Source organism: Crocodylus porosus, unplaced genomic scaffold (genome assembly GCF_001723895.1).
Source record: "Crocodylus porosus isolate Cpor-Errol unplaced genomic scaffold, CroPor_comp1, whole genome shotgun sequence".
In the NCBI taxonomy this organism is placed as follows: Eukaryota; Metazoa; Chordata; order Crocodylia; family Crocodylidae; genus Crocodylus; species Crocodylus porosus.
Window position 1 is genome coordinate 256248211 of NW_017728886.1, and position 12395 is coordinate 256260605.

Here is a 12395-nt window from a genome sequence, read left to right on the forward strand (position 1 = left end):
GTTTAAAAGTAGAGAATGGTACTGAGAAGTAGGGTAATAGTATGATAGACCTGACTCTGTAGAGAAGTCGATGATGGTGACACTGGTTCTCTTTCAAGTGAGAATTTCACTGTCAAAAACATATATGCTAGTGAAGAACTGAGAGATTTGGCTTTTTTTTTCTTTTCTTTTCTTTTTTTTTTTTAAACAAACTTAGTTTTTGGAATTAAAAACATAGGCAGTTTGATTCTATTTTTTCCGACCAGATTTGCAGTCAGAAGATGTTTTTAGACTCATAAATATTATACACGGATAATTAGTTCCAGGATATCTGCTGTCACTTGAGAATTGTATATGAATTCACATTTCTATTTTTCTTGCTGACTCTACATTATATCAGGGCTATCCAGCTGTCAGTCCAAAGGGTTAATCTGCTGCCCCTAGGTTCCCCCTGCCTGCCACTCCCTTCATTGCTACGGCTGCTGCTGAAGCTGGAGTCTCCAACCTCCCTGCACCCTTCTCTGGCTTTCACTTCCTGCCCCCACCCCAGGAGGCATCATGGCCTGCGGTGCTGGGGGAGCTGACTGTGTGGTCCAGGGAAGAAGCCTACAGGTAAGGGGGGTAACTGCCCATGCATGCACATGGTGCAGCAGTAAAGTCTGTGGCCGGGAGAGGAGGGAAGGCTATGCATGGACCTCATGACGTGGTACTGCAGAGGACCCCATGGCTACAGAGGTAAGGGTGGGCTGTTGCCCCTGGCCATTGAGAAGCTGGACAGCCCTGCATTACATAACCAAACACAGTATGGCTAACATGTATGCCTAGGCACAACTCTGCTTAACAGTTCTTAAAGTGTAACAGTAACTGAGAATACGTCTGAAATGCACATGCTGGTTTCAGCTTAAAATTAAGTGAAGACAACATTCTGATGAATACGTATACAGCTCAAACTTACTGAAAATATGAACCTGAATTTGCTTTGAAATTTTTTTTGAATACAAATAATATGCTTGAAATTCCTTACCAGGTTTTTCAGCAGCGTTGATAATTCCTTAGTAAGCGTTGAAAATTTTACAAAAGCAGTGCCAAGATCTGGGTTATCCCGACTTAAAAAATTACTTCCAAATTTATCTAGTACTTGTGCATAGTTCTCTTCATTTTGAACATGATCTGAAAGAAAAAAAAAAAAGATCAAAATTAACATTTTTTTTTTCCCTTTTAGGATCAATTTTAAATGTTTTTATTATAATACAGCAACAGAATTGATCTAATGAACTCATAAATCAGGTGATCATAAATCAAGGAAAGCCAAAAAATTTAATGAACTTTCAATAAAAAAAAAAAAATCACAATTAAAAAGGGCCATTAAAAATAGCCAGAAGTTATTTTTTTCTGAAATCCTCTGAAACTAGGGTCACATATGAATGAATTAAAAAAAGTTAAGGTAAGAAAACCATGAAAAGTACCAACAAGAAAAATTTGGTTACATTTGACATTTGTTCATTTTGCAAATTATGTTATTACACACCTTTTTATAATGGAAAGGAAGGAGCGGAGTTAAATAATTACACAGACGATATCTATTGTTACTACCTAGGGAAGTCTTAGCATGCATATAGTAAAGTCAATGGTACTAAATATATTAGGGGAAAAGTTTCAGTCTCTAGAATAAACAAGAAGAAAAAAAAAAAACCCTTCAAAATCCTGAAAACAAAAAACTTACTTTCTCTGTAGAGCTAAAGTTGCCACAACATTAAAGTAATATATATTAGTTCTCACTGATGAGATGTATTATATTTTATAATTTTAAACACAAACTGCACATCAGGGATATCAAGGTGTTAGGAAAGTTTGCTGTGACATGTTCTAACATCAGAACCAAACTATGAAACTAACCTACAGACAAGGGTTTTTCAGTTTTCTTAGCTTTCTTTAAGAGGAAAGAGTTTCTGAATTAAAGAAAAGTGTATCTATATATTTTTCTGGTAAGGTACTATTTACCCCTTCATGTTCTAGTAAGTCCCTTTTTCATCCCCTGTTTTAGTACTACAGAATAGAAACACTGCCAATGTCATCCTCCTCAGGATGTTGGCCTTCTAATGTCAGCCCTAGCAAACTAACATTTCCGCACCAGCCCTGCTTCCAAACGCCCACAAGTAATAACAATGAGAAGGTTTACACAGAAACAGATGTGTGCAAAACAGCTGGCTGAAAGGGCAGAGACAGATACACGATCTGTGGCATACAGTAAGACTTCACAAAGAAATGCTCTAGTGCAGAGGTTGGCAACTTATGGCCCATGGGCTGGATTTGGCCCAGGATAGCATGGAAGGGAGGAAGGAAAATAGCAAAACACAGCTCAGTCTAGCAAATCTTCTCTTTCCACCCCGATTCCACCCTCCAACATCGACACTGCCCCCTCTCTCAACTCCTACAGCATGCACTGCTCACCAGTGCCACCAAGTGTGATCCTGCCCACTGCTGCTGGGGACAGGAGTTGGCAGCTCACAGTAAAGCCCATGGCATGCGGCGAAGGCAGCACCGGGTGGCCTGGGTGCTGTGTAGGGGGGTGGTGGCAAGCTAACAGTTAGCATCTGTCTAGCTTCTCCATGAATTTAAAAACAAAAGGTTTGATGCTGGATAGTAGCTCACGAGTATGGATATAGTCAGGATGAGTTTCCTCAGTGTTTATTAAGACGACCACATTTTTTTAAAAGGAAGGCAATATCACAATACCGAATGAAGACCTGGCTAGTCATAAGCAACAGAAGATGCTCATAACATAGATTCACAAGACAGGAGGTCAAAAACTAACCCGTTTTAGGTGGAGACTCCTTCCAACATTTCCTAACAAGACAGGTTTCTGAACCATGGAAAGCCAATTTATTATGGTTTTAAAAAAATGCAAAGACTGAGCCTGTGCATCTCCTATTCCCTTCCAATTATGTTAATATGCCCACATTGGCTATTGTGATAATAGTTCATATATCACTTAATCAGTCATGGTCAACTTTAGAAGGCTCCTCAGGCTAGCACGGCTAAAGCATATACCAGCTTCCATAGTCAGTAGCTTCAAGGGAGTGACACGAATGTTGTTTGTACTCTTTTTCTGTATAACTTTAATAAATCCTAAACAAGGCAGTATGAAAATCTCTCCCCCCACAAACAGAATTAGTTCCACCTAGCAAAAGAAAAAGGGCTATAAATGACAGGAGCTATGTTTTCTCCAGGCAGTAGTACAAGTAGCATTCTCCTCCTCAAGCTGTAATTTTGTCTGACAGCACCGGAATACAGAAAGTAAAAAAGCATTTTGATTTAAGAGAAAAAGCTGAAAGTCTTTGGATGCTGAAAGACAATATTTTTTTGTTGGCTTCTGTACTCAACTCCAAGCAATGAATTTCACCACAGCATGTGCACAATATCCCATGATCCATGAATCAGCTTCAACACCAAAAAAAGAGAACCTGGCAGAAAGCTGCAAGAGAATTACTCTTCCAAACCTTTAAAAATCCCAAGTCCAAAGCTCCACTGAAATCCTAAGGGGGAAGTAGAGGGTGGACTCTTTTCTAGACTCAGATCATAACTGTTCATGCTATCCAAATGCATTTTGAAAACACAATTTTTACACTTCTCATTTAAAATTAATGCCCTATGGTAATACCCACTGCACACACAAACACAAACTTTTCAGGAACCCAGATTTTCAGTCATATGAGGTTATGGATCAGCGAGTGGTAAAATATGTTTTTAATAAGACCAGAATTGTTCCAAAGGCATATGCTTTTATTCACATATCCTGACACAAAACAAGCCACCACTCGATAATAAAATGAATATTTTGTTTTGATATAAAAGCTGTTCTGTAAATATGCACATGAGACTTCATTCAGCTGGGGAGCAGCTCTGGCCTGCTTTAACCTGGGTAAATGAAGCACAAATGTGGTCTGCGGGGTTTTGAAGAAAATGAATAAGGGAAGCATAAAAGTTAGAAATCAAAAATGCCAGCAAATCCTGCAGTCTCGTTCCCTGCTTCTGCAGAAATGCTCTCTACAGAATATTTCTAATTCTTTGCCCAATTTTCTAGATAAAATGGGATGATAACTCTCATTATGATAAGACAGAATAACTGGCATAGAGTAGGGATGTCAAAAATCAGCCCACAAGAGGCTCTCTACCTAGTCCACCAGGCTACTGGAAGTCGAGGGGATGTGACCTATTGCACGGGCCCTGGGCTGGATCTGGACAGTGAGCTTGGTGCCCTGTCCCAGCTGCTTCTGACCCCTTGTCATGCCCCCAGATCCAAAATGCTGCCAGATTCCTGTCCCTGGACTTCGACTGCCCGCAAGCCCCACAGCCCAGGGCCCAGGGCAAATCTAATATCCCTGGCATAGAGCACTGGGTCAGACTATGCCTCTGAGAGTCAAAAAGGAATATTTTTCCCTGCTCAGTCAGAAAGCCAGGGGGTGGGAAGGAAAGACGCTCATTGTTCCAGAATGACTCCACAGAGCTTTCTAACACCCGATACAGGAACACACACACCTGCATGAGAAAATGTTTTGCTGCAAAACAAAGCAAGCTACTATTATGAGAGGTAAGTACACTATACATATAACATCCCACTAGGGCAGGGGTGGGCAACATAGTCAGGCCCATGGCAGCATGCCCACCGCCCTGAGCCCCCAATGGGTCTGAGGCGGTTCCGTGGCTGTACTGTGTTTCTAGGCAGCCCAGGTGGCAGTGGCTCCTTCCAGCTTCCACCACCAGCGGCTGCTGCTGCTGGCCCCAGCCCCATGGTACTGGTGGGGACCCACACACACAGCTGCAGCCTACCCTGCGCCCGCTCTGGACCTGCCCCAACCAAAGCAGACTGGCTCTGGACCAGCTAGGATCCGCGCACACAGCCCCAACCCTGGCCCACCCTGCACCCATTCCAGACTGCCCGCTGATGAGCGGCAGCAGCTGCAGTGGCAGAAGCTGCTGCAGCGGAAAATCAGCTGCCTCCTCTCTGTTGCGGGGCAATTCTTGCTGCAGCTGCCTGTAGCCCATGCTTGGGCTGCCCTGTGGCTCCTCTCTGCTGCTAGCACCACCACCTCCGGGCCACCAGTGGGAGAGTGGTGGCAGTGGACAGGAGCCACAGGACAGCCTGGGCATAGGCACTAGGTAACTGCAGCAAGAAGGGTTCAGCAGCAATGAGGGGCAGGCAGCCACTTTTCCCACACGCCCAGCAACAGCTTCTGCCTGGCTGCACCACTGCTGCTGCTGCTCAGAGTGGGCGGGCTGATCCAGAGCAGGCGAGGGGAGGGCCAGGATTGGACCTGTGCATGCAGGTTTGAGCTGGTCTGCTGTGGCCAGGGCGAGTCCAGAGTAGGCACAGAACGGGACGAGGCTAGGGCTAGGGGCAGAGCTTAGCACTCAGCTACTGCTAGGTGCTGGTGGTGGCAGCAGGGAGGAGCTGCAGGATGCGCAGGCTCCAGGCTTTTGTGGTGGGGAGGGAAAGCTGGGATGCTGACTGGCCCGTGACAGTTTCCCAGAACTGCCTATGTGGCCTGCGGGCTCAAATAATTAGCTGCCCCTGCACTACAATATGTTTATAAAGTACAGCTGTGCTAAGTTTCAGTAGCCAGTTCGAGTCGGAGGAGATTTGGTCCCTGAACTGAATCAGGAGACCCATTAAAAGGTCTAAATCAAACTGGAAGCCTCCGAATCGACTAGGAGAGATTTGGAAGGCTTGCAACAAACAGAAACTGAGACAAGGTAGGGGTATGGGGTGATCTTCCATATCTGGAAAGGGCTGCGTGGGGGAAAGACTGTTTTGTTATTGACATCTGTAGCTGGCCAGTGACTGATCTTTCTGAGTTCCCTTCCAATCACAATACTCTGGGGGAGGGACATAGAAACAACATCTAAAAAGCTGTGCCCAATGTGATCTGTGCCTTTTGTGAGCTGTGTCTCTTGGAGCAGCAGCATCTGAAAAGCTTAGTCTCTTGCTAGCTAGTCCCTCTTCTCGTAAGCCGTATCCAATCCTTTCCTACTTACCCTTGCTTACAATACCTATTGTTTTTCTAACCATTTATTTCAACTTATTCTTCCCCCAAAATCCTTTTATTTGTTTTTGTTAGTCTGTCTTGATTCTTTCCCCCCACAAAAAGAAATCTGTTTTCCCTGACTCTGTCTCATCACTGTGCAGGAAAGCTCAACATATATGACACACATTTTGCAGCACACCAAACATTATGAAGCGTGCCGGAAAGGCAGGTGCCAGATCTTCTGGCAGGGCAGGGAGACGGGACAGAGGGAGAGCTGCAAGTTCCCCCCACTCCAAACATAGACACACCCTCTCTCCTGGCAGCAATGAGTCTTCTGTTACTAGTGGGAGCAAGGAGATGGTGGCAGTGCCTGCACCTGCACCACCACCACCAACCAGTAGCAGCATGACATTCTTCACCCCAATTTCAGTTGCAAACGTGAGCCTTTCAGTGCCAGAGAAGCTGGATCTGGAAACAGAGCAGCTGATGGCCATAGCTAAGAAAATTCTGGGGAAGGAGGGGGAATCTGAGTTTGTGCTTCACACCCCTCAAAGTTCCCCTAGAGGCAAGTCTCCTTCTCTGGAAGGTGCTTCGGAGGAGGCTGTGGGGGCAAGTGACTCTGCTCCTCCTGTTGGTGCCTCTGCCTGGTGAGGGGGGGATCCCTGCCCTCAACCCAGAAGCAGGTGGGTAGTGTAGTATAGGATCATTCTGAGGTGGCAGATGATCCCAGGTATGCTACCTGCCAGCACTGCTGAAGGCAGAACAGCTGGAGCAAGAACATGAAACACCTGATCACCACAACAATGCTGCTGCATCTCAGGAAGCAGCACTCTTTTGCCTTTGTTCCTCCTCAGCCTGGTACCAGTGGGAGCATGCCCCAAAAGAAGTTGTCCTCTTGTTCCAAAGCCCCCATCCCCAAGAAGCAGAGGCAAGCCACCCTGAACCAGTGGGGGAAAGGCAGAGACAAAGGGGCATGCATTCCCAATGCGAGCAAGGTCACCCAGAGCATTGGGAAAACGCTTGATATTGATAGCCAGCTCTTCTCCTTTGTTGAATATCCAGGGTTCAGGAGGCTCATGGCACTCGATAGGAGGGGGCCACGAGTGCCCGCATGCACCACCTTTAGCAGGATGGCGGTGCCCTCCCTGTATAAAGCACACAGAGAGTACTGGAGGAAGGAGCCACAGAAGTCAGGTCCGCACTTCACCTCGGACATCTGGAGCAGCTGGGGTGGAGACCATGCCTACCTCTCCCTCACAGGGCACTGGTACGATCAGTCAGGGCATTGGTGGGCTCTCCTTCAACCAGAGGTGATGGATGGGTCCCCACGCAGCAAGGGAGATAACAGTGGCCATGAACCTCATGGTGCAGGGGTGGCTTGCTGGGCAGGGCAAGCTCACCCACTGGTCCATAGTCACTGACAACAGAGCCAATATGGTCAAGGTGGTGCGTGATGCCAACTTTGTTGGCACCCCCTGTGTGGCACACAATTTCCACCTTGTAGTCAGGGACACCTTGGAGGGGACAAGGTTCCTGGTGATGGCGCCATCACTACCACTACTCATTTCAAAATGCAGGAAGGTGGCAGGCTACTTCCACCAGAGCATCAAGGGGGGCAGAATGCTGAAGGACAAACAGGCAGAGCTGAGCATCCCACAGCACAAAATCATGCTGGATGTGCAGACTTGGTGGAACTCCACATGATGCTGGAAAGGTTGGGTCGAGCAACAGAAGGCCATCTATGAGATGATCTTGGTTGAGGAGACTGGGATCAGTGACCCCCTTAACAGAGCTGAGTGGGGTACCATCTCCCAGATCTTGTTGATCCTCAAGCTATTCCTGGAGGCCACTGGGAGCCTCAGCTCTGGTGATGCCCTCCTTAGCCAAGTGATCCCTGTAGTAAAAGGTTATTGAGAATGAAATGGGGAAGTTCCAGGGGACTGATGTTCCTAGCTGGGGCAAGCTGCTCTCACCAGAGTTGCAGGTACTGGTAAAGCAGATGAAGGAGGGCATCAAAAAACAACTGGATCCGTTGCAGTCCAATATGGTCCACATGCTGGTGGGCATGCGCAACCTGGGGGTGAAAGGGAGTGTCTGCAGCAGCAAAACCCTCGATCACTGGATGGAGACACTGGTGAACAGTCAGGGAGGCAGAAGGGCAGAGGTGGGGGGACGTGGAAGAGGGGGATCCACTTTCCTGTGCCAGCACTCCAATCATGAGCTAATCTCCTCCACCACAGCCACTGCCAAATGTGGGCCAAAGGCATGGCTTAAATATTGGGGTCCAGAGGCACCAGACCCCACCGTCCGACAGGTAGCACAGAGGCCTCATTGGCTACTTATCTCACTGAGGATGTGGAGCTGCTGCTCTGAGACCCCCTGGCCTACTGGGCAACCCACGGCCAGGTGTGGCAAGATCCGGCCACAGTTGCCCGGGAACACCTGCCCTGTCCACCGGCCAGTGTTCCAAGCAAGAGGGTGTTCAGCATTGTTGGTGATGTTTTGACACCCCACCGCACCTCCCTGAATTCTGGTTTGGTAGAGCAGCTGGTGTTCCTCAAAGTGAACCTCCCACTGCTGGGGTTCCACCAGCTCCATGTGCAGAGGGAGCGAGTGCCACCCTCTTCACTCCACACTGGGGCTGTCCTTGGAAGGTGGGCAGTTAGGGCCACCGCCCTGGGCCCCACGCTTTGGGGGGGCCCTCTGGAGCTGGGCAGAGCGGCCGCAGCGACTCCGCGCCACCAGCACCGGCTTCACATCTAGCAGCTCACTATCCCCCGCTGCTGCTGCCGCCACTGCCAATGGCAATGGCAGCAGCTTCTTTGGGTCTGGGGCACATGGGATCAGAGTGAGGCGGAGCACTGTATGTGCTGATTTGCCCCAGGCCCCGCACCCTGCTTGGGTCGGCTCTGCTGCGCACCTATTTGCTTTTTTATTTACTTTCAGAACCTTGAGGTGCACTTTCACAGAAACCTCTGCACCCCTCAGCCTGAAATCTGTCAGGCCTCATGCCCACAAGAGAGGCTACCATCTCTGCTGTTTTCATCCCACTCTGCCTTAACACATACAAATGACACAAATTTTGCTTTCAACAGTTTGAGGTGTACTTTCACAGAAACCCCTGCATCTATCTCCTTGAAACTTGGCTGGCATCGTGCCCTCAGAAGGGGCTACCATCCCTGCTGTTTTCATCCAAATCTGCAAAAAAATGACAAAAAGTTATAGGTATATTAGTGATTTCCCCATTACAGTCTATGGCCAAATCTCCGAATCAGCACCAAATCTCCAGATCTGAATTAAATCGGGACAGTGATTTGAACCATCGAATTGAATCACTGTCCCTCCGAACTGGTGGAATCTGAAGCAAATACTTCCTGCTTTGCACAGACCTACTATTAAGGATATTTAGCATGCTCTGTATCTTTACAGAGCAACAGAAAAAGATCTTCTAGTAACAAGAATGGAAATATCAGGGTGAAATGTTCTCAGTAATGGCAGATGACAGAACAAGAAGCAATGGGTCTCAAATTGCAGCAATGAAAGTTTAGGTTAGATATTAGTAATACCTCTCTCACCACGACAGTAGTAAAGTACTGAAATAGGTTACTTACAGAGGTTGTGGACTTTCCATCCTTGGAGATTCTTAAGACCCGACTAGACAAAGCTTTGGCTGGGATGATCTAGCTGGGAATGGCCCTGCTTTGAGCAGGGGGTTGGACGAGATGACCTTCTGAGGTCCCTTCCAGCCCTAATATTCTATAATTCTATGAACCTGGCCTTTAATATCTTCAGACAGAATCATACACACCTACGGTATTACATTCAATTTTGTTGCACTAACTTGTTTCACAGACTCTCAGAAAACTGGGAGACAGATCACTAGCATACCAAAGAATGCATTTCTTTCCTCATCAAAATCTAGCTATATTTAAAAGGACTATTTTATTTAAGTTCGCTACCAAGCTATTGCCAATATCTGAACAAATATGTTGAATAACATGACCATTGATGAAACTAAAATCTATTGGTGAAGATTAAACCATCAGATTGATATATATGCTATGGACAAAGGCCTTGATAAAATACAGAAATTAGCCTTCCTGAACAGCAGTAACGTAAAACAAGGATATTACCAAATGTGTATTAGGATAGTAAATCTTTCCAATGAAATCCAGTACTCTGGACCACATCATGACCTGTTAAACACAATACTGCTGGAACAGCGAGTCCCTGTAACTCATTGCAAAATCCTATTGCATACCAAAAGGGAGCATATTATAAGTATACCTGCATGTGCAATTCCCACCTGGAAGGGAGCTGAGCTGGGACTGAGGAGCTTGAAAATGCATTCAAGCTGCTGCTGCAAATTCTCTTCCAGTCCTGCTCACAGCTTCTGAACCCAGCCCTGGCGCATCTACATTCTAACTGGACTATGTGCCCACACCACAGCCTTGGGGCAGGGGAAGTAGAAGCGGGGAGGGGGAGGTGGAGGTGGAGAGAAGCAGCCGTGACTTGGAATTTGGTTCCAGCTCCCAGGCCCTAGCGCAGCTCCTCACTGCCCAGCCCCAGCACATGTAGGTATACAGGCAAAGCTTTGCAGCCCACAGGCCAGATCTGGCCTGCAGGCTGTATGTTGCCAGCCCCTCAAGCATACTGTAAAACTTTCTACCTTCGTGTATCTTTAAAAAGCAATCTCCCTTTCAGAAACCATGCAGACCAATATGATTCTGTAGAGGTCATTCTCTTCATAGGACCTACAATTTTTTCTAATAACCAAAACAAAAAAAAAAAATGGTTTTCTTCAAAAACCTTCAGGTCTGCACACAAAGAGCCTACAAATATATTTTTTTATAAAGAAAAAATGCCCAGTTATCTACCCCGTTTTTTTAACTATTCATTTGTTGTACTTCATGCTTCTTTTAGGTTTAAGTCTAAGCACAGGAAGGACACCCGTTTTAGATCCTGTTTAGTTAGTTTGTATAAGAAAGGTCAAGTCAGATCTCTGTCGCTTTTGAAAATTTTCATGCTGTAATATTTATGAAAAGTTACAAGGAACAAAGAACCGCAAGATTTGGTTTGATGCAAATGGACACAAGTCATTTTTTTTTATTTCAAATGGCTGCAGTTTTGCTAAAGACTTCTTAGAAGTTAAAAGATAGTCATTTATTCAAAATCTGTACAATTAACAATACAGGCAGGCCTCGGACTTACGACACAATTGGTTCCTGAAAACTGCGTCTTAAGTTGAAAAGTAACTTGGAACAAATTTTCTCATATGAAACAATGTTATAAATGAGGGGTTCCTGAACCAAGACCTGATATCTTATTTTCATCAAAAATACCCCAGAATTTTGTACTCGATCAATTATAGTGGAGTAATCTAGCTACATTAATGTATTTATATTGTAAATAGAAATCATATTGATTTGGAAGGACTTCTTCGAGGTGACTTTGCTGGAGTTTTTGAAGGGCTCCTGGTTGGACTTTTTGAAGGGTTCTTGGTTCTCCAGACACTTGGCTGCAGGTTTTTCTGGAGTTTTGTCTGCTTTCTTACAGAAAGTGTCCAAAGAAAGTGTCCAAGGAAGTTTGGACAGACGTTCTCCAGGGAGATGAGCAATGCAGCAAACTTGTTCGCTGGCATGGCATCATATCGAATCAAGCGTCTTAAAGTCAAAACTGACGTGATAAAGTTGAAACGGTGTCAATTTATAAATGCTGCAAGTGTGAAATGTAACTCGAAAAACTAAGTCAAGAACTGCCTGTAATGCGCTTTAATGCCACTGAAATTCAATCCACAAAGGGTAGCTGAAAAAGTACTCAAAAAAACTTCTCCACCGACTTCAAACACCATCCTCACTGAGGCAAAACAGGACAAGACATCCCCCTCAGGCCCCAGGGGAGGCTCACCTAGGCCAAGGGTTAGTGAGGAACTAGTTAAGGGAACTTCTGGAGGGACTGGATGTATTTAAATCAGCTGGTCCAGACAATCTCCACCCCAGACTGCTGAGGAAATTGGCTGAGGTCCTTGCAGGACCCCTGGCATGGCTTTATGAGCACTCGTGGTGCTCTGGTGTGGTGCCAGAGGACTGGAAAAGGTCCAATGTGGCTCCCATCTTCAAAAAGGGCAAGAAGGAAGACCCGGGAAACTACAGGCCAGTTAGTCTTACCTTAATCCTGGGCAAGCTTTTTGAAAAAATTATTCTAGCGCATATCCACAAGGGGCCAGCAGGGGAGATTGCCTAGGGGCAACCAAGATGGGTTCATTAGAGGCAGGTCCTGTCAGACCAACCTGGTGGCCTTCTACGACCAGGTCACCAAATCCTTAGATGCTGGGGGGCCGCACCCAGAGAGTGGTGGTGGATGGCTCATTTTCGGCCTGGAGGGATGTGG

General features: G+C 46.3%; 1 protein-coding gene across 1 annotated transcript in view; it reads right to left on the reverse strand.

The window, feature by feature from the left end:
- The window catches only part of ASAP1 (ArfGAP with SH3 domain, ankyrin repeat and PH domain 1), a 291905-nt gene that overhangs the window by 132022 nt on the left and 147488 nt on the right, over positions 1-12395 (reverse strand). Inside the window, exon 5 of the mRNA XM_019552858.1 lies at positions 1004-1149. Coding sequence (XP_019408403.1) covers positions 1004-1149 — 146 coding nt within the window. The remainder of the gene's footprint in view (positions 1-1003; positions 1150-12395) is intronic.